A 23,418-nucleotide genomic window follows, 5' to 3' on the forward strand; every position below is an offset into this window, starting at 1 on the left:
GGGGCTCCTTTGTTCTAGGCACTATGCAAACACAGTAAAGTGCAGCCCTATCCAGTCTGTTATCTAAGTTAAAACCTGATCTAAATGGGTTTTTTTGGTATCAGTAGAACTTCAATTGGAGCTGTCTTTATATTTAGGAGTTATACTTGGCATAACCCCTAATTTTGATGCAGTTATGATATAAATGTTCTCGCAGTATAGTTTATTCCCCTTCCTGTATGCGAATAAGCTATACTGTGTAAGATTGTTTACACCAGTGCATCAACGGGAGGGTTGTACTGCTGTAATTAAAATTCTGTAGTTGATAGCAGAACATCCCTTCCAAGATGCCACAGGTGGGTTGAGACAATAGGGAGCAGTGATAGTGAACTTCCCCTGATTCTCCCTCTAATGTGCATTTACATAGGTGAGCTTTATGCATAATTAGGTTTCAGGTTACATTATTTCTTTAAAAGATACAGATAAATGAAATAAATCAAAAATCCCTGCTGGCTTCTATTTAAATCCTATCACTCTGGCATAAACTTTTTAGCTAACACTTTAACCCACAATTGCAAACTGTGAAGAATTCATTATTAATTTCTGGTCTTTGGTGGTTCTAATGATTTAAATATAAATAAGTTTGCATTACTCATTTTCATAACAAACACACATGTTTAGCTTTTCACCAGAGGGACTTTGTGCACTTAATTTTCAATTGGGGATGGTGTCTTGAATTTCACAAACTTACAAAATTCAAGGAATAGTCTTTTAGGGTACGTCTATACTACCCGCCCGGGTTGGCGGGTAGTGTTCGACTTCTCTGAGTTCGATATATCGCGTCTCATCTAGACGCGATATGTCGAACTCCGAACACGCTCCCGTCGACTCCGGAACTCCACCACCGCAAACGGCGGTGGAAGAGTCGACGGGGGAGCCGCGGCGTCTGGACGGGTGAGTAGTTCGAACTAAGGTAGTTTGAGTTCAGCTTCTCGTAGCTGAACTTGCGTACCTTAGTTCGACCCCCCCTCAACCCCCCCCAGTGTAGACCAGGCCTTAGTCTCCTGCTTCACAGCACCTACAGCATTAAAGCTCTACCCAACAGTCTGTTAAGAGGTACATAGATATACTAAGTTAGTCAAACTTGTTCTGTATTCCCATAGAATGAAGTGCAGTGAACTGTAACAGCAAAGCAGCTTATCTAGTATTTATCAAGCTTTCTTGAAGTGCAACTTGGTCTGCCAATGTTGTCTGTGTGAAATATTTCTGGAGCAACTATACATTAATGACCACCTACAGATGCCAATGTTTTTTAACCCAATAGTTAGATACCAGAATGAGATTTATCAGCTACTAAAAAGTCAGCACCTACTAACTTACCCTTAGCCAAACATGTTGGTACCTTGTATATTGCAGTTGACAGTCAAACTACTAGTTTAAAAAAAAAATCCATTCTATATGGAGGGAGGGGGAGCCTGCGTGCTGAGTCCTCGCTCCTCTCCCCCTGCCTCCTAAATGCCACAAGCCAGCTGATTGTTACAGGCAGGTGGAGGAGGGAGAAGGTGCTGATCTGCAGGGTCTGCCAGCAGGTGGGAGGTGCTGTGGGAGGGGTGTGTGTAGGGAGGCTGCCAGCTGTGGAGAATGCAGGCAGCCAAACAATGTAATAGTGGAGCATTGCACAACTTTAAATGAGCATGTTCCCTAATTGCTCAGCAACACAACAATGAAACAACGTTAACCAGGACAACTTTAAGTGAGGAGTTACTGTAAGGTGAAGTTTGGGGGTACGCAACACAAATCAGACTCCTGAAAGGGGTACAGTAGTCTGAGGTTGAGAGCCACTGCTATAAATTACATTAAGACGTGAAAGCTTCTTTTTAAAGATGAGAAGTACAGTGCTGTTTCATGTGGAAACAAACTATTAGCAGTCATGTTTCACAAAACCTTGCTCAACTTTGAATAAAAGGGGTTCAGACCTTTTCACTGCAAAACATGTTACAATGAGCAGTTCTGCTATTTATTTTTATAATGCAGCCTTTCCATATACATGAAAAGTCATTCATATGCTGAATGTGTTCAACGAGATTGTAGATCTTATTGCTTGTCCAGTACTGTATGTTACATTGAGGTGGTTTGGCCATCCCTATGTCAGCTTTGTCCCTACGTTATAAGCTTCCAAAGAAAAGGTGACCCTGAAAATATAAAACTTGTTTTTAAAGGTAGCTTTTCTTTTAAGCTTTCAAACTTAGAAGTCTGCTGGATCACAGTGAAAGGTCTCCAGACTTTGACTGACATTTCCCTCTTTCAGCGGGTGTTGCCAGAATCTACAGTGCAAAATTATGGGAGGTCTGCTCAGCAGAATTGCTGTGCTACTGGAAGTAACATCCACAACTTACTAAACACTTACCAAATATGTCAGGACTCTGAAGAGAATCCAGTGGGGAAGGAAGCAAAGAACAGGGTGACTGGGAAGGGTTGGGCCACACTCTTTCTAATAAATTTTTAATTTACACAGTGACTATAGGCAACCCTCAATCATCCTACAACCACATCACATTAGTCACATCTCTCCTAGTGAGTCACCTCTGAAACTGAGGACAGGTTGGCATTATACCAAGCTCAGAAAAGGCATCCCATTCTTGGAACATAACTACCATACCAAGTCAGATCAAGGGTCCATCTAGCCCAGTATGTTGTCCAGTAGTGGCCAGTAACAGAGCTTCAGGGAGTGTTCGGAACAGGGCAATTTTGGAGTGATCCACCCATCTTCCACTCAAGGCTTCTGGCAGTCAGATATTTAGGGTCACCCCGAGCATGTGGTTGCATCCCTGACCATCTTGGCTAATAGCCATTGATGGACCTATCCTCCAGGAACTTCCCTAATTCTTTTTTGAACCCAGCTATACTTCTGGCCATCACAGCATCCCATGGCAATGAGTTCCACAGGTTAATTGTGCATTATGTGGAAAGAGTACTTCCTCTTGTTTAAATTAAACCTTCTGCCTATTAATTCTATTGGTTAACCTCTGATTTTTGAACCATGGGAAAGGGCAAATAACACTTGTCACATTAAGAACAGGAGTACTTGTGGCACCTTAGAGACTAACAAATTTATTTGAGCATAAGCTTTTGTGGACTACAGCCCACTTCTTCGGATTCACATTATGACTTTATAGCCCTCTCTTATATCTCCTCTTAGCAGTCATCTCTTCTCTAAACAGCCCTCATCTTTTTAGTCTCCTTATACAGAAACTGTTCCATACAGTTGATCATGTGTGGATATATAATGGTGTTATATTTCTCTGTCCTATCGATCCCTCCATAATAGTCCCTAATACTCTGTTAAGCTTTTTGACCGCCACTGCACATTGAAAAACATAACCCAAACTACATAATACAATGATGAGTTTTAAAATGAGCTATTAGCACTGAAGAAAGATCTTGGCATCACCTTGAATAGTTCTCTGAAAACATCCATTCAATGTGCATAACTTTGCACCTATCAACCTTGAAGTTCATTTGCTATTCTGTTGCCCAGTCTCAGTTTAGTGAGATTTCCCCCTGTAACTCCTTCATCTGCTTTGAACTTAAGTATCTTGATGATCTTGTATGATCTGCAAACTTTGCCACTTCTTGTTTACTCCTTTTTTTCCAGATCATTAATGAATGCTGAACAGCTCACTTCCTGGAACAGACCCCAAGGGGCCCCTCTATTTACCTCTTTCCATTGTGAAAACTGACTCTCTCTATTCCTACCATCTCTTTTCTGTTTTAACCAGTTACTGATCCACGAAAACCTTCAGTCTTATCCAGTGGTGCAAGTAAGGCAGTCCAGCTGGTTTATAGCTGGTACGGTGTAATGGAGAGACCCAGGAGGAGCAGCACTTGAGGCTTCCAGCACAGCTGTACCGCCCCCAGCCCTTCTACTCAGTTGTGTGCCTGCATCTCCTGTCCAGGGTCTGTATAGCCACTCCACCAGAGGGTGGGGCTCGAGGCGGTACAGCTGCACGGAGGAGCTGCTGGTGTGGGGCCACCAGGCGGCCCCATGTTCTGCTCCTTTTGCTGCTGTGGTTCCGGAGAGTCCTGCAGTTGAAGTCTCCAGCGCAGCGGGAGGAGGACAGCAGTCTCTTCTTCCCACCCACCCCCAGCCAGGTAACATGGGATGGATCATGGGGAGAGTGGGGGGGAGGTCACGTGCCCCTCCCCCTTCAGCTGGTGCAGCATAGCAGTAAGAAATGAATTTTACTTGTACCACTGGTCTTATCCTATGACTGAATCATAGAATTCAAGATCAGAAAGGACCATTATGATCATCTAGTCTGACCTCCTGCAAGATGCAGGCCACATAAGCCGATCCACCCACTCCTTAAGCAAGCGACCCCTGCCCCATGCTTCGGAGGAAGGCGAAAAACCTCCAGGGCCACTGCCAATCTACCCTGGAGGAAAATTCCTTCCCGACCCCAAATATGGCAATCAGCTGAATCCCGAGCATGCGGGCAAGACTCTCCAGCTATACCCTCTGGAAAAAGGCCAACAATACCCTATCATTGACCCATTGTACTAATTACCAGTGTGGCATTAATTGACCTATTGACTAAGCCCGTTATCCTATCATACCATCTCCTCCATAAACTTATCCAGCTTAATCTTAAAGTCATGGAGGTCCTTCGCCCCCACTGTTTCCCTCGGTAGGCTGTTCCAGAATTGCACTCCTCTGATGGTTAGAAACCTTCATCTAATTTCAAGCCTAAATTTCCTGACTGACAATTTGTATCCGTTTGTCCTCGTGTCCACATTAGCACTGAGCTGAAATAATTCCTCTCCTTCCCTGGTATTTATCCCTCTGATATATTTAAAGAGTGCAATCGTATCTCCTCTTATCCTTCTTTTGGTTAAGGAAAACAAACCGAGCTCCTCAAGTCTCCTTTCATACGACAGGCTTTCCATTCCTCGGATCATTCTAGTGGCCCTTCTTTGTACCCGTTCCAGTTTGAATTCATCCTTCTTAAACATGGGAGACCAAAACTGCACACAATACTCCAAATGAGGTCTCACCAACGCCTTATATAATGGGACTAGTCCCTCCTTATCTCTACTAGAAATACCTTGCCTAATGCATCCCAAGACCGCATTAGCTTTTTTAACGGCCACATCACATTGCCTACTCATAGTCATCCTACGATCAACCAGGATGCCTAGGTCCTTCTCCTCCTCCATTACTTCCAACTGGTGCGTCCCCAGCTTATAACTAAAGTTCTTGTTAGTCATCCCTAAATGCATAACCTTACACTTCTCACTATTGAATTTCATCCTGTTACTAATACTCCAGTTTACAAGGTCATCCAAATCTCCCTGGAGGATATCCCGGTCCTTTTCCGAATTGGCAATACCTCCCAACTTGGTGTCATCCGCAAACTTTATCAGCCCACTCCTACTTTTGGTTCCGAGGTCAGTGATAAATAGATTAGATAAAATCGGACCCAAAACCGAACCTTGAGGAACTCCACTGGTAACCCCCCTCCAACCCGACAGTTCACCCTTCAATACGACCCTCTGCAGTCTCCCCTTTAACCAGCTCCTTATCCACCTCTGGATTTTCATTTCGATCCCCATCTTTGCTTGGCTTGAGAGCCAAAGGCTTTCTGAAAATCCAAGTACACTATATAGCCACTGGTTTCAGAGTGGTAGCTGTTAGTCTTTATCAGCAAAAAGAACAAGGAGTACTTGTGGCACCTTAGACCAACAAATTTATTTGAGCGTAAGCTTTCATGGGCTAAAGCCCACTTCATCAGATGCATGCAGTGGAAAATACAGTAGGAAAATAATTTTTATTTATTTTATTTATAATATTTATAAAATATTTTCCTACTGTATTTTCCACTGCATGCATCTGATGAAGTGGCTATAACCCATGAAGCTATATATTTTTTTATGGGCTAAAGCTTTATATATAAAATTAAAATACACACACAACATGAAAAAATGGGGGTTGCCATACCAATTCTAATGAGACTAATCGATTAAGGTGGGCTATTATCAGCAGGAGGAAAAAAAACCTTTTGAAATGGGCCATCCTGATTATCACTACAAACAGTTGACCAGAAGGTGTGAGTAGCCTTGTCCACATGCTTGTTGACACCATCAAAGTGTTCTAATCGTTAAGGGACTCCTCTGTACAAAAAGGCTATTTGACTCTTCCGTAGCAAATCATGTTTATCAGTGTGTCTGATTCTGTTCTTTACTATAGGTACTACCAGCTGGCCTAGTACTGAAAATAAGGGTCACCAGCTTGTAAATGCCAGGGTCTCCTCTGGAGCCTCTTTTTAAACAAATGTTAAACTAGCTACCTGCCAGTCATCTGATAGAGGTTGATTTCAGTGATACTACTATTAGTAGTTCTGCAGTTTCATATTTGAGTCCCTTAAGGGGGTATCATGGTGATCTGGCTGTAGAAGCAGACAAATGGGATATCAAGGATGACATTGTGTAGTGGGGCTGATTCAAAAAAGATTAACCCTGGCCCTGCCTACTAGGATGCCCTTTGAAGTCAGGACAAGAAGCCTGAACTTGATGGGGAGGAGGACCTCCAGTGGAGCAGTTCAAAGGTGGGGGGAGTGTTAGTCCAAGCAACAGGTGGGGAACAGTGTTACCAGCAGCTTTCCTTTGACTTCACTGAACTCCAGCTTCCAATGAAGTCTGAGGTAGCAATATTGTCCAATGTACTTCTACCATAATATGGTTCCCTATAATGATTGCTGACAGAGTAGACCAGCTTGGATTAATGTTTGTTTGGTTCACTCAAAACTCAGATTCCAGGCTGTTTCATGGGTCTTCAATTTTCTTTAAACTCTTATTTCAGCTTCATCTTAACTCTTCTTTTTAAATATCAAAGATCTTAATGTAAACAGCCAATATACTAATACTCTAGTTACTAGGATAGGTATATCATTGGCTGTTACTGAGCGTCCCAACTCTAACCATTATTTAAATTGAGATGTTAACCTATACTTTGTATTGCCTTGGGTAATTAATCTGTCTGCAGTATTCAGTCATCTTTAAGGAGGACAGCTCTATCTCAGAATAGAATAGAAAAAATGCAACTGAACAAACTCTTCGTTTTGTGTGCAGTTTTGGAGTATAGTATAGCATCAGCCTGATCTGTTCCTCTTACTATTTCAATTCAAACATGTTCCTTGCAGAAAAGGTTCTTTTTTGAAACTGAGTAGCTGAGTTTTTTAGTGTTACCACCAGCCACAGTTCTTCCACCCTAGAGTTACTGAATCTATCTCACTACATAGTAGAAATGAAGTGCTGTTTCAAAAGTAGTACAGCAATCAGTGGGATATTAGTCATTCAGTACTTGTTAAATTAAGTGCAAGAATCATTGGCTTCAATATGAGTAATTTTCTCTTATGTACGAACTCAGATTTAATTTATTTTCAAGGCAAATATTTCTTTCAATTTTGTTAAACTTCTTTAGTGTTACCTATAAGTTGATTTAAGAATTTACAATAAGTAACAGCTAAAATGGTTAATGATCTCATTTATACAATGTGCATAGGAGTTTAGAAATGAGAAGTTGAACTCCAGGTGATTGTTCACACGGAACACTCTTGATGTGGAATCTCAGCATAACATGTTTGGAACTATACTTATTGTAGGGTAACTAACAGTACTTTTTTTTTCTGAAGTGCACATTTACCTCAAATGTATGTATTTTAAGGAGTCTCAAGTTTACATCTAGACCATTTTAAAACCAACACTCTCATAGTATTCTAGATGATAAACAAAGAGGTTTAGGAAGTATTCATCTAGGCTTCAGAGCTGACTAGCTCTCTATAGCACGTTGTGGTTTTGATGCTCAAAGTAATATTTCTTAGGGCTAGTCTACACTGGCAACATTGAAGTGTTGCTTTAACGTGGCTTGTGTAGTTGCAGCAGAGGGCTGGGAGAGAGCTCTCCCAGTACTCTTTTTTTTTTTTTTTTTTTAAAAAGCACCACCTCCACGAGGGGCATGGCTCCCAGGATTGGTTCGCTGTCTATACTGGCACTTATAGCGCTGAAACTTGCTGCACTCAGAGGGATGTCTTTTTTTCACACCCCTGAGCGAGAAAGTTGCAGCACTATAAAGTGCCAGTGTAGACAAGTCCCTAGTGATGCAATCACATGTAACTTCGCTGGAAATGCACCTAAGGAAACCATAAAGGCAGAAGAATCTTCCATACTTAGTCTGTGTGGAGCAGGGAGCTTGACATATACCAACTCTTGCTGTGATTTCTGCCACTTACCTTCCCCAGATCCCTGTCTGATTCATGGGAAATAGCTCAGAGCTCTTCCTGTACCTCATTCAGCATTGCTATTTAGAACAGCTGATCTCTAATCAGGGCTTTAAACTACTGTTGAATTTTGCTTGTGCAGTGTATCAAAAATTAATATTGTTTCAAAATTAAAATAATTGTAGCACTATGTATGCAGTCTGAAGTGGACAATCTGCATAATGATATCTATAACCATGTCCTTCATCCACTCCTCACTCCTTTTCTTGGTGTTTTAATGAAACTGTCTGGTCTAAAGTTCACAACGGTGTTGCAAGCTGTTTGCAACGTACCCTTTTTTAGTAAGGCACATGGCACGTTTAAGTGTGCTAGAAAATAATTCTTTTGAAGGTGCGATTTATTGCATAGTCACTAGCTTAGTATTCATTTTTAGGAGATACTGTTAAGTTCTAGCAATACCTCCTTTTTAAATTCTCATTGCTGGGGGGAAGAGGGGGTCTTGCTCACTTTGGTTTCCTCACTGATTGCAAATTAGTGTTGCTACACTTGTTCTGTATTCAGTACAGGAAGGCTAAACACTTCCCTGGTTTACCAGTAACCTCCCCATCTCCCTCCCTGCTCAGTTCTTTTCTTGGAAATACCCTACATCTTGCTTGACTGTCTTGCCTGAGGCTATTTGAGGTTGGGATTATGTTATGACTATGTATTTTGAGACTCCCACTTCCTTCCTTCCATCTTGCTCAAAGATCCTGCTTCTATTTCTGATGTAACATCTGAAGAGGAGCAAGTCAATAGCCGTTATTCTTAATATAGCAAAAGTATCAAACTGTCCTCCCCTCTTATCAGTTTGCACTGCTCCCAAATAAGGGAATACACCTGTACTGTATTTTTGTGCTGCTAGTATTGGCTCTCAAAATGAGAGGAAGATGTTTAGCTGAATTCTGCTGCTTTCATCACCTGTTCATTACAAACACCATTTTCACCAACATCCTAGATGCTGCACTAGTGGAGATCACCTGATAGTATGACAATCAAATTGACTCTAAAACAGCAATTCTGGAGCTGGAATGTCCAATGACCAAAGATTTCCCTTAGTGCATGTAATCTGAAGTGGGGTCAGACAATCAGCTGTTGTCCAACATCATAGCTTCAAACATAATTAAAAGTTAAGTCCACTGAGTTTGGACTTATCCAGAATCAATGAGAATTATATAACTTCTGTCCAGAATGGGTTTGAGGGATCAGCATGGGTGAAAACAACCCCCAATGAATTTTGGAATAGAACAAACTATTATGCTATTATATGCCAAAGCACATATTCCAAGAAGTCAGTGTCTGACCACACCCTGGTTAACTGAGAAGGTGTTTGAGCTGGTGGAAGAATGAAAGAGTGGCTTGGAATAGAAGGAACTGAGCAGACAGATTCAAAGTTACGTTAGACAAGCAAAGTGAATTATAAGGGCAAACTGTATGGAACTTGAGAATTTTATAAAGAGTAATACAAAATGTTCATTCAGTGGTCAGACCTTTTACCAAAAGGTTTTCCCCTCTATCAAACAGAATAAGAGTGTGACGGCAGAGTTCTCACTGAGAGTGATAGTAAACACAAGTGGAGGAAATTACTGTAACAATCTGTATGTCTCACCACAGCCAGTCATCACACAGGATGATGAGAAAGTACAGAGCTGGAACAATCAATCCTGTGAGCAGAAGTGGTTCATGTTTGAAAATGAAGCCTGGGAAAGCACCAGGGCTAAATGTGCCTGCAGAATTGTTCAGTGATTGGCAAATGCAGTACTTACATTGGAAAACTTGCAATGATGTAGGACTCCCTAGGGAACTGGTTGAAGAGAATCTTTCTTCTTTACCAAAGAAGGGAGATATAACTATCATCTCCCTGATATAGCACATGAGCGAATTTCTGCTCTATGTAATCTAAGATTGTGTGGGGCGGGGGGGGAAGAGATGAACCACTACCACAACAAGCTGGTTTCAGTGTGGGCCAAGGCACATGACCTAATTGTAAATATCCATCACATGATTTGCAGAATGCAGAGTATATTATCACACACTGATCATGTGCTTCATTGACTAATCAAAGTGTTTGATACTGTCCTCCGTGACTGTCTTTAGACCATACTGGTGGTCATGGGGATTCCAGAGCATCTCATTGAACTCATTGCAAATCTCCACCAACAGACCACGGTGTAAACAACAATAGATACACTCTAACAGTGAGTGGCTTTTCCACTGGATGAGACAAGGATGTGTTTTGTCCCCGGTCCTCTCTAATATATGCACAGAGTGTATTATGAGAACTCTTAGAAGGTTTGACAAAGTGGAAGGAGATGGGATTTCTACTGGTGGACACCTCTTAACTCACCTCAGATCTACTAATGACAACACTTTCTACGACAACACTTTCTGCTAAAAACCCAGTGATGCAGTGCAACAATGTCAGTGTGTGTTTAAAAAAAAAAAAAAAAGTGAGGAATATAAAATCTTCCTGAATGCGATGAAAACTGCTAATAGACAGGATGCAAGATGACATGATTAACAGACAGCTGTAGAGGCAGTAAATTATCTGGGATCACTTATCTTCAACCAAGGACCCATTGCAGGGAAATTGAAAGACTGGGATGGCTCACTCAGCTATGGCCTCACTTAAAGTATCGGGGGGGGGGGGGGAAATGGCATCTTGAAATGTATGAAGGGGCAACTCGTGTGACACTTGGCGTATGGATGTGAATATAGGAAAGTTAATGCTGACAAGAACATTTGAAACTTTACATAAGAGCCTTTGCCAGCATTTATTTCCTGGAAAGGGGATGGGGAAGACTAATGCCTACGTTAGAAATATTATTGAAGAGAAGTAGACTCTGATGTAGGAAATCAGATGCAAACTTGCATACTTTGCTCACATTAGACACAGAGATGAAAGTAACCTTGAGAGTTGTTATGGAAGGAATGGTGAAGGGTGGTCATAGTAGGGGATGACAGCCAGGGAAGTACAGTAGATGGATTATGTGCAATAAGGCACTGGAAGGTCAGCTACTGAGCATTCAAAGTTCGAGATCATGAAGGCTTCAGAAAATTCTGCCACTGATATTTACACATGAATAAGTGGATACAGACTTCATGAAAACTCTGAAACTTGGATTTACTTAGTATGTTAAGCATCTTATCAGGCTTGTACAGCTTCTTATTTTATTCCTGTTAAAACACTTCACACTCCAATCAGATGGTTCCTGGTGGTGGTGGTGGTGGGAAACACGACTCCATCAGTTATTGCTGACTCCAAATTCTAGCAGCTGCTTGGCTGGCACCTTTTTTGATCCTAAAAAGGTTCATTCCTAACAGAGATATCTCAGATTACATTTAAGAACTGATATTACTAAAATAGGATACTGTCTAGAAGGACTTGCTGCTGAGCTAAACTGTTTTAATGCCTTTCCTATAGTGAGTTGTGCAGTACTGCTAATATTTGTTTACCTCTGCTGGGAAGTGCATATTGTAGTCAGCTAAATAGTCTCCTTTACCCAAAAAAGTTATAGGGCAGAGAGATTTGCTTGTTGAGCACTTACAAATATGTAGCTAAGATGGCAGTAGCATAGTTGCTATTTAACTACCTCTTGTATTACAGGATTTGCTTAATGCAAGCTCTTCTATGTTCAAAAGGTTTACCACCATGATGGGCATGGTATAAAAAACATACACTATAAAATATGGGTGGAAGGTGTCTTCCCCCCGCTCCTCCCCCTTCCTAGTTGAATTTCCTAACCTCACTTTGATATTCAAGTATGGTAATACAGATCTTGTATGTATGCCCAACTTTCTCATGGATATTCTAGCATTTTATAATACACCATACACTGAAACATGACTCTTGGCTAGACTATTATGAGCATGCTTCTGGGCTTTATGCTTTAAACACAGCAGCGAGAGTAAAAAATATGAACTTGGCTTCAGTCTAAACGCATACAAGTATATTCATAAAATAAATGTTTCCACTTAACAGTTTAACTTCCTTTAGTGATTTTAAGGAGAGCAGTCTTTTTTTGGTATTTTAGAGATGCAGTAGTGACAACAGCTAGCATAACTGGCTTTCCACTATATGCCCAGAACTTAAATCTGAATGGATTTTGTTCTCCTCCTGTTTTTAACTCTCAAAGGAGGCTTACATTTTTTATAACTTGGTGTGGTTCCTTGTTCCACTCTCTGAAGTAGTTAGTTGTTAGAAGGCATTCCAGAGATGAGTTTGAAAAGGCTTAACCTTAAATTAAAAATGGGTTCATTGTAACATTGTGTGTTTAGCCACTTCTTGATAGTAACAAATGCCTTTTAAGTACTTGTCCCCTTCTGGGAAAGGGATGAGTAATGTTTGTTACATATACTTCATCCTCCAAGTCTGATTCCCTAAGAAGAACTGGAGACTTCTGTTACTACCTGGTGTATGTCAATTCTCAACGCAACTGTACCTCTGACCCTTTCATGGCTTCCTTGAGGGCACCGCTATTAGGTGATGGCCCAAGACCTTTCTCAGAGCAGGATCCCACAGCTTTCTAGGTGGGGGTTTGGGCTACAATTAACTGATCACCTGAGTAAGTCTGACTTCAGTTCAGCACTTGCAGTCCCCAGGGCAGTGACAGCCAACTTTCATATATCAAAGTATCTATCCAGAACAAAAGTGTGAGAGAACATTGTCATAAACTGCTTATATGCAGGTCTTGTCAAGCAGTCAGTCATCCATCTTTTGAAATGGAGACCTTGGCAGGTTTTGCAGTACTTCTGGCTCTTTCTGCAGGTTCTGTCACTCTTGGTCATAGCATCATGTCAGGTCTTGGACTGAGCAAGTGTCCCTCTCCATTGTGAGGCTGGTGAATTACAGTTCTTTGACCTGGTTAAAGGTGACCAAACTGGTATGTGTAAGTTCCTCCAGGACTGAGGCATCATCAGAGTGGTTACCAGTCTAAGGATTTGTATTAATTACTCCAGTGACTTCAATTCCTACTGGAAATTCCTGTGACTCCTCTGTGGAGCTAGAATAGAACTTCCGAAGAAGTGGGTATTCACCCACGAAAGCTCATGCTGCAAAACATCTGTTAGTCTATAAGGTGCCACAGGATTCTTTGCTGCTAGCTCTTACAGATCTATATAGCATTCATAAAGATGATACAGTATTCTCAAAGATACTACGTGTCCCCATAACCTCTGTCATGGTATGCACTGTTGAACTAGCTGTTAAATTTAAGCACTCTGTAGATCCACTGTGGGCTCTCTGAAATCTGTTGTTCAACTATAGGGTCTAAAACTTTTTAAGAAATCATAGGAAATGATCTGAAATGTCTTGGTGTAGGTCTAGCAAGCCAGTGACGCTTCAGAGGTCATTGCTTTTGTCCTAGGAAACACTATCAATGCGGTATTCGACAAAGAGGAGTTAAAAACCACTACCACTGATTATTGACAAATGATTGATATGAAGTAGTCATCAACTTAGAACAGTTGTACCATACTCTAGTATGCATTGCATATCTATGCAGTGGTCTTTGTATGCTGATTGAATGCGACAAGGGGACTTATTCAGGTAAACTGGCACTTAATCCTAGAATCAGATGTATCAATCTGACAAACTTGGTTTTTAAAATTGTTTTATCTACATGGGATAATTTCAGTTTATATCCATAGTTTTTGCTGATTTAAAAACAAATGTAAAGTTGTTGCTCTGTTTGTCTTTCAGGCCAGGAACGTTTTGGTAACATGACAAGAGTGTACTATAAGGAGGCAGTTGGTGCTTTTGTGGTCTTCGATGTCACAAGAGGCTCCACTTTTGAAGCTGTTTCCAAGTGGAAACACGACTTGGACAGTAAAGTGCTACTTCCAAATGGCAGCCCTATCCCTGCCGTTCTCCTTGCAAACAAGTGTGACCAGAAGAAAGATGGCAGCCAGAATCCCTCGCAAATGGACCAGTTCTGCAGAGAAGGTGGCTTTATAGGGTGGTTTGAAACATCTGCCAAGGTGAGCGTTCCTGAAAAATAACTTTTACAAGACCATCCTTATGTTAAGCTAATACTTTGCACTGGCTAATCAGTGATCCTGGAGGCAGGCTGTACTACCAATATCTCAGCTGATCATTCCTTTTTTGTGGGACTTACTACCTTGTCCTCTTTTACCCAGTTTCTCTTCCTGATGTGAGTTTGTGTCACACCTTGAGCTGCTCATGTGCCTGTTCATTGTGGAAGGTAGGGTGTGTAAGAACCCAAAATTAAAAGCCTGGGGAAGGGAAACTTGTTAAAACCAGGTCTTCTGAGTCACTGCTTTAGGTAAACCACTGGTAGTCAGTATCCAATGATTTTTATATATATAATTGTTAAAGAATCATGTACAACTGGTACAGTAGATTTTATTATGTTTGTTCCTTGACTTATCTGATTCGAATAGCTATTTGTAGCAATAAATTATTCCTGATCTGTGTAGCTACATCTGGGATGTGATTTAAACTGGTAAACTAACTGCACAAAATGGCAAAACTGAATCTGAAGAGTTGGGAGAAGCTTTTCAGTCAGTTCCCAAGGTAGGCAAAGGGTTCTTGTCAAGTCTTTAAATGGTTAATGTTTTATTCTAGTAGCGAATTCTAGCCATCCTTTCATGTAATCTGTCTAGCATAGAGGTGTGCTTTTTTGTGTGGTGTGTTTTTTTTTGTTTTCTTTGCATAGCAGCCCATCACCATAGTACTTCAGTGCTTTCCCGTTTTGCAGTAGTGAATTCCCTAAGAGAATTAATAGAATCTCTCTTAAGGAATTAATTCCTAATATGAAAAACTGGATTGAGTCTGAATTCTGAAGATTATTGTCCTACTTGATCCTTTGATATACTGCACTAAACCACAAGGCCCCTTTGCTCCCCTCCATTTAGTTGCCCACTTCCCCTTCAACTGTCTCCGAGATGAGTCAGCAAGGAAAATAGACATAAATGTGAGATGGCTGTTCCAGGCAGCCAGCATGTGAAAAGAGAAGTGAAAATGGGGGAAGGGAAGGCTTCTGAGAAGAGACTGGGTAGAGGAGGAAGGGTACACCTTAAGTAAGAGCAGAGATGGAGAGCTTTGACACTTAAGAGATGATTGCATTAAGCAAACCCAGTGGAAGGAGATGGGAAGAGGCCAGGAAAGAGGTTACAATAGTTTAGGCAAGATAGTGCATGCCTTGTACAACGTTAACAGACTTTGATAACGCAAGAACGCTGCCTGTCAGTTTGTTGCTACAGGAAACTTGCATTGCTGGTATAATGATGAATGCCCTGCTTCTTGTGTCTTAGATTTAAACAGAAGCTTTGTAGCTGGAAATTCCATTATGGGTAACTTTGTTCTCTCTAACCTTTTTAGCTCTCTCTGGATATAGTACCTTTTTTAAAATCCATAAATTGCAATTACTACCCAAACTGAGTTGAAGGTTCAGTGTCTCTTACAGCAGTGCAGCAGCTGCACTTCTTTTGATGCTGTAAGTACAACACATTAGATTCTCTCGTCAGAGAAACAGAATAAAAAATTCCCCTCTCAGAAAGCAAGTTGAGAACTGACTTGTTCCTAAACACGTTTGTATTTAAGGTTCTTCTTCGAGTGATTGCTCCTATGCATTCCATGTAGGTGTGCGCGCCGTGCGTGCACGGCTCTTCGGAACATTTTTACCCTAGCAACTCTGGCTGGGCGCCCCTGGAGTGGCACAGCTATGGCGCTGGATATATACCCCAGCCAGCCCGTCCGCTCCTCAGTTCCTTCTTACCGCCCGTGACGGCCAGTTGGAACAGTGGAGTGCTCCTTTACCTCCACAGCCCTAGCGTTTCTCTGTTTGCTACGTGTATATAGTTAAGTTAGTTAAGTAGTTAAGTTAGTTGAATAGTTTAGTTAGATATAGTGTAGTAAGGGAATTAGGGGGGTTTACCCCTCTTCTTCCACAACCGGTGCGGGCTCATGCCCAAGGCACCGGGGTTTAAGCCCTGTGCGGCTTGCCAGCGGCACATGCCGGTCGGGGACCCGCACGACTCCTGCCTGCGCTGCCTCGGGGAGACCCATCGGCCAGATAAGTGTCCGATCTGCACAGCATTTAAGCCGCGAACTAGGAAGGAGCGGGACTCTCGCCTAAAGCAGCTCCTTATGGAGGCGACACTTCGCCCTCCCGCGCCGACCCCAGCGGCACCGAAGTCGTCATTGGCGCGCAGCGGCCCCGAGCCGCTCCGGTACCGAGACTGCTCGAGCTCCGCAGCCGGCACCGGTGTCCCGGCACCGTTCCCTCTCTCCCGCGAGGAAACGGAAGATGGCGCAGACGGCCTCTAAGCCGCATGCTCCGGGACCGCTTGCCCAGCCACCACCAGCACCTCCGGCACCGGCTGCGGCGGTGCACAAGCCGTGCACGGTACCGTCGACTCCGGCGCCACAAGAGCCGTTGAGTCCGGTACCACCCTGCTCCCCGGTGCCAACCGCGGTCGAGCTACATCTCCTGTCCACGCCCGAGACCTTCTTGACGGCGAGAGAGCTCATCGAGCTCACAGAGGCACCGAGCCTCCGGCCCCCAGCACCGCCGGTGCAGGCTGTTCAGTCAGCGGGCAAGCCGGCGATGATGCGGCCACCTTCCCCTGACGGATGGGATAGACGACGCTCCCGCTCCCGGTCCCGCAGATGGTCACCGCCACGCCGATCCAGGTCCCGGCACCGTTCACCGTCGCGGTACCACTCCCCGTCTCGGCACCGGTTGCAGTCCCGGTACCGCTCAACATCGTGGTACCGGTCGCTCTCCCGGAGACGCTCCCGGTCCTGGTCACCCGACCGCCGGTACTGAAGGAGGTCCAGATCCCGGTACCGTTCCCGGCACCGCGACTCCCGAAGCCGCTCCCGACACCGTCGGTCGAGATCGCGGTCGAGCTCCCGGCACCGAAGCAGTCGATGGTCCCGCTCTCCATCTCGGCACCGCGACGACTGGCACCGATCCTCGGCACCGATCCTCGGCACCGTCCAGGGACATACTGCCGGCATCCACGGCACAATCTATTAGTGCCTCTGCCCCGCCATGGCCTTCTCGTCAGCCCTCAGTCGCCTCTCAGGCGGGCAGCGGGAGAGATCTCCGGGCCGACCCCCAAGGCCAGGACCGCGGACTGCAGCAGTGGGGTTTTTGGGTCCCCTGGGCCTACCACGAGCCTCAAGAGCTCCCCTTCCCCCTGCGGCACGCAGGCGCCAAACATAGGGTGCCACGGTGAGCAGGCCTCCCCCATCACCACCAGGTGAGGCCCCGTCGCCACCTGGTCCCGCAGAGCATCCGGGGTCCGAGGTGGCTTCACACCCCCTGGAAGAACCACCTCCAGAAGCGGTGGTCCAGGGTCTGTCCTCATCATCCTCGCCAGATGAGGCGGTGGCGGGGGCTTCTACGGCAGGCCCCCCTCCTATTGACTTGCGGGCCCACCAAGACCTTCACCGGGTGGCAAAGGCTATCGACCTCCCTGTGGCAGAGGTCCCGGAGGATGACGACCCGGTGACCAACGTGATTGGAACTGAGGCCCTGCTGCAGGTGGCCCTTCCATTCATCCGCACTATTCAAAAGAATGCCACTACCATCTGTCAGTCACCGGCGTCCGTCCCTCCCACCGCACGTGGAGTCGAACGAAAGTACTCGGTTCCTCCCACTGGCTACGAGTACTTATACACCCACCCCACTCCGGACTCCCTCGTGGTGCAGTCCGTCAATGACCGAGAAAGACATGGGCAGTCAGCCCCGGCGCCAAAGTCTAAAGACGCTAGGCGCATGGATCTGTTGAGCCGAAAGGTCTACTCGGCAGGGGGTCTCCAGCTCCAGATTGCCAACCAGATGGCTCTCCTCGCTCGCTACACCTTTGACATCTTGGTGTCCCTGTCAAAATTTTCGGAGCTAATCCCAGCAGCCTCACGTCAGGAGTTCTCGGCCCTCCTCGAGGAGGGCAGAAAAGCCTCCCGGTCCTCCATCCAGGCCACTCTGGACTCGGCGGACTCAGGAGCCAGGACCCTGGCCTCAGGTGTGACTGAGGCGCATCCCCTGGCTGCAGTCCTCCACCTTGCCGCCTGAGGTGCAGTACTCCCTACAAGACCTCCCATTCGACACTCAGGGTCTCTTCTCGGAGAAAACGGACTCCAGGATTCAGACCCTCAAAGATGGTCGAATCGCCATTCGCACCTTGGGTATGCACACACCGGCTACCCAGCGGAGGTCATTCCGGCAGCAGCCCTACCGGCCCTTTACTCAGGCCAGGTCGCGGCCGTATAATAGTCGGCGAGGTAGCCTGAACCGCCGTAGACCATCGGGCAACAGGCGCAACCAGGCCCAGGCGCCTTCCAAGGCCCCTCAAGGGCCCAAACAGGCCTTTTGATGGGACGCCCGAGGACGGCCCATCAGACTCTTTCCTGGATCCTACCCCATTATTTTGCAACCGCCTTTCCCGCTTCCTCCCGGCGTGGTCCCAAATAACATCGGACAACTGGGTACTTTCCAGTATGGTTACCGCCTTCAGTTTGTTTTGCCCCCTCCCTCCCACCCACCTTCCCCGTCCCTCTTCAGGGACCCCTCTCACGAGCAATTCCTCCTACAAGAGGACGAGATTCTGAGCTTGGGTGCCATAGAGGAGGTGCCGCATGACATGCGGGGCAGGGGATTTTATTCCCGATATTTTCTCATCCCCAAGGAGAAAGGAGGTCTCCGACCTATACTAGACCTCCGGGAGCTCAACAGGTACCTGCTCAAGCTCAAGTTTCGCATGGTCACCCTGGGGACCATCATTCCCTCCCTGGATCCGGGAGACTAGTTTGCCGCCCTCGATATGAAGGACGCGTACTTCCATATCGCGATTTACCCTCCCCATCGACGCTACCTGCGCTTCGTGGTCAACAGCGCGCACTACCAGTTTGCGGTGCTACCCTTCGGCCTGTCCACCGCGCCAAGGGTCTTTACCAAGTGCATGGCAGTAGTTGCCGCAGCCCTCTGCCGTCGTCGCATACACGTCTACCCGTTTCTCGATGACTGGCTGGTTCGCGGGACATCCCGACAGCTGGTAGTGGATCAAATGACCGAAATACTATCCCTATTTCGGTTCCTGGGCCTTCTCATCAATGCCGAGAAGTCCACTTTAACTCCATCACAACGAGTGGAGTTCATCGGAGTGGTCCTCGACTCCAGTTTGGCCAGGGCCTGCCTCCCTCGACCTCGGCACCAGACAATGGTCTCCATCATCCGGGACCTACACACCTTTCCCATGACAACGGTTCGGTCCTGCCTACGCCTCCTGGGCCACATGGCGTCCTGCACATTCGTGACCACGCACACCAGGCTGCGCCTTCGCCCATTTCAATCTTGGCTAGCGTCGGTGTACCGCCCGCATCGCGACCCCATAGACATGGTGGTCACAGTCATGAAACCAACCCTCGATTCGCTCAGCTGGTGGCTGGACCCAGAGGTCGTGTGTGCAGGAGTCCCGTTTCGCCCTCCTCGCCCATCCGTCACCCTGACCACGGATGCCTCGGCGTTGGGATGGGGGGCTCACCTGGGCGACCTTCACACCCAGGGTCTCTGGTCGCCCCAAGAGCTCTCCCTCCTCATCAACGTCCGGGAGCTGCGAGCGATCCGCTTGGCGTGTCTCACCTTCCGCGCCCGTCTGCAAGGCCGCTGCGTGGCGGTGTTCACGGACAACACGACTGCGATGTTCTATGTGAACAAGCAGGGCGGAGCCCGCTCCTCCCTGCTCTGCAAGGAAGTGATGCTCCTGTGGGACTTCTGCGTGACCCACTCGATTCGCCTGGAAGCGTCCTTTCTTCCAGGAGTGCAGAACACGCTGGCCGACCATCTCAGCAGGTCGTTCCTCTCCCACGAGTGGTCTCTTCGTCCAGATGTGGTGCACACAATTTTCCGGAGGTGGGGGTTTCCCCAGATAGACCTGTTTGCCTCCAAGGAGAACAGGAAGTGCCACCTGTTTTGTTCGTACCAGGGTCGCTCTCCAGGCTCCCTGTCGGACGCATTCCTCTGCTCCTGGACGGATCACCTCCTCTACGCCTTCCCTCCGTTCCCGCTCATACACCGGGTGCTGCTCAAGCTTCGGAGGGACAGGGCCCACCTAATACTCGTCGCTCCGGCCTGGCCGAGGCAGCACTGGTACACCCTGCTGCTCGAGCTCTCCGTTCGGGATCCCATTCCCCTTCCGTTATGGCCGGATCTCATCACGCAGGACTTCGGCAGACTCCGCCACCCAAACCTACAGTCCCTCCATCTTACAGCTTGGTACCTGCGTGGTTGACCCACGCAGAGAGGGACTGTTCGGCGGCAGTACAGCAAGTCCTACTTGAAAGCAGGAAGCCTTCCACTCGCTCCACCTACCTCGCGAAATGGAAGTGTTTCGTGCTCTGGTGCGATCAGCGCGGCCTTAATCCCTTCCTAGTCCCTATCCCTACAATCCTGGACTACCTCTGGTACCTTAAAGAACAAGGACTCGCGGTCTCCTCCTTGAAGGTGCACCTGGCAGCCGTGTCCGCCTTTCGTCCATCCATGGGAGGTCGGTCCATCTTCTCCAACCAGATGGTTTCCCGCTTCCTTACGGGCCTGGACCGCTTGTACCCGCCGATACGGCATCCTACCCTGACCTGGGATTTAAACCTCGTTCTCGCCAAGCTTATGGGAGCGCCCTTCGAGCCCCTGGCCACGTGCTCCCTACTATCTCTCCTGGAAGACGGCCTTCCTAGTCGCAATCACGTCGGCAAGATGAGTTTCCAAGCTCCGTGCCCTAACAGTTAGTCCACCATACACCGTCTTCCATGGAGACAAGGTGCAGCTTCGACCACACCCGGCCTTCCTCCCTAAGGTGGTGTCGGCCTTTCACCTCAATCAGGAGATCTTCCTTCCGGTCTTCTTCCCGAAGCCACACGCCTCACCTCATGAGCAACAGCTTCACACCCTGGACGTCCGCAGGGCCCTCGCTTTTTATATCGAGTGGACGAAGCTCTTCCGGCGTTCGCCACTGCTGTTTGTAGCAGTTGCTGATCGCATGAAAGGCGAGCCGGTCTCCTCTCAGCAGATTTCCTCCTGGGTGAAGGCATGTATCCGGACATGCTACGAGCTTGCTCGCGTGCCACCATGCCACCTCACCGCTCACTCGACGAGAGCGCAAGCCTCGTCGTCCGCCTTTCTGGCCCTTGTTCCCATCCAGGACGTCTGTAGAGCGGCCACCTGGTCTTCTGTCCACACCTTCGCTTCCCACTACGCGTTGGTGCAGCAATCCAGAGACGATGCAGCCTTCGGCTCCGCAGTCTTACACTCTGCCACGTCTCACTCCGACCCCACCGCCTAGGTAAGGCTTGAATCACCTACATGGAATGCATAGGAGCAATCACTCGAAGAAGAAAAGACGGTTACTCACCGTTGTAACTGTTGTTCTTCGAGATGTGTTGCTCCTATCCATTCCAGACCCGCCCTCCTTCCCCACTGTCAGAGTAGCCGGCAAGAAGGAACTGAAGAGCGGACAGGCCGGCTGGGGTATATATCCAGCGCCATAGCGGCGCCACTCCAGGGGGCGCCCAGCCAGCCCGCCGGAGTTGCTAGGGTAAAAATGTTCCGAAGAGCCGTGCACGCGCGGCGCGCACACCTAACTGGAATGGATAGGAGCAACACATCTCGAAGAACAGTTACAATGGTGAGTAACCGTGTTTTCTGAGATGGGCTACAGTGAAAACTATTTTAGAAAGCATTTTAAGTTGTCTTTGGCTCTCTCTAATCATAGTTCCTTTGTGCACTCAAAATGAAAAAAAATGGCAAATAATAAACATCCTTCAGAAGTGGGGATATTTTTGATACCCTCAAGATGTACATGTGGATATCTAAGTCAGCCTAGTAAAAGGGGAATTCCGTATTTGTCCCTATTCCCAGGCAGTGCCTATTTATGCTTGTACAGTGTTAATTTCACAGCCCCAGAACATAGTTGGCTGTGACCAGTCACAACCAAATGCATCCTGTGCAAGTGTATGGGCTCATGTTGGTGCACTGACTAGCAAATTACATCCTCATGTTGCCGTGGGAGCTGCTGCAACTTGCCTTCAGGGGAAGGAAAGGATAGGATGACTCTAAATGTCATCAGGGTTCTCCACGGAACATGCTGATTGTACAGATCACACATTGCACTGTCTGGTCTTCAGAATGCCTTGACCAAGCTCCTTCATCGATCAGCTGGTATGGTTTGCTTTGGGCCAGGTGGCTAGTGCAGACTTGATCAGCAGGGGGAAAGTTTTACAGGTACTTGGCACCATTGTAGCCACTTTAGGCAGGCTTCCTTGCCCTGGGAGTCCAGCAGCCTGGGCTTCACCTGCAGAAGCCTTCATAATACAAGACCTGAGGTCTTTAGTTTTCTTGGTTAACAGTAACAAAAAAGCCATCCCTTAATATAAAATATAATTTACTTCTGAGCTTTTATAAAACCAAGCCTTTAAGGCCTCTGAGCATGCAAGACTGAATATTTGGTCTTTTGAATGCCATTACTGAGGATGGTCTATAAAACATTGAGGCTACGAGGCAAGGTTTAAAAACAATATGGATAGCCTTGCCATCTACCCATTGTAGTTCATCTTGCAAATATTGCAAGATAAAATAAATGGCCAAAAAAACCTACTCAAGTAAATACCTGGCAGTGTGCATGCTGGTATGCCAGAGAGTGTTAGGCTGCCAAATGCCTAAGCCACTTACTTTAAAGTTCTATTATTTGGTTTCCAAATCTCAGTTAAATGGTGAGAGCCATCAGTAAAATCTCGGGCAAGTTAGTATTCTAATCCTTCATTTTAGGAAGCTTCTGTTTTAGTCACTTTCTCAGTTCAAGTCCTTTATTTCCACGTTTCCCTCTTCCTCCCTTCCCCCCCCCACCCCCAAAAAATAATCTCTTATAACCAAGTGTCAGGATACTAATTTGTATCCCTCAATAATCCATCAATTCAAACCCCATTTCTTGTTTCATTTTAAATGATGTGCGGGAAGTCAGTGAAGATTCCTCACTCAAGCTTGACTGTGCCCTGTATCTCGCATATCTTCATGTTCTAAACACACAACTCAAAGTATACATGCTTTACTCCATGGATTTTTGTGGCCCACAAAGTACCAAGATAGACTATCCTCCTGTCTGTCAG

The 23,418-nt window shown here is 46.2% G+C and overlaps 1 protein-coding gene across 1 annotated transcript in view; it reads left to right on the forward strand.

Moving 5' to 3' along the window:
• RAB32 (RAB32, member RAS oncogene family) overlaps window positions 1-23,418 on the forward strand; it is a 54,293-nt gene that overhangs the window by 28,358 nt on the left and 2,517 nt on the right. The window contains exon 2 of the mRNA XM_045012008.1: window positions 13,993-14,270. Within this exon, the coding sequence (XP_044867943.1) occupies window positions 13,993-14,270 (278 nt within the window). The remainder of the gene's footprint in view (window positions 1-13,992; window positions 14,271-23,418) is intronic.

Source organism: Mauremys mutica, chromosome 3 (genome assembly GCF_020497125.1).
Source record: "Mauremys mutica isolate MM-2020 ecotype Southern chromosome 3, ASM2049712v1, whole genome shotgun sequence".
NCBI lineage: Eukaryota > Metazoa > Chordata > Testudines > Geoemydidae > Mauremys > Mauremys mutica.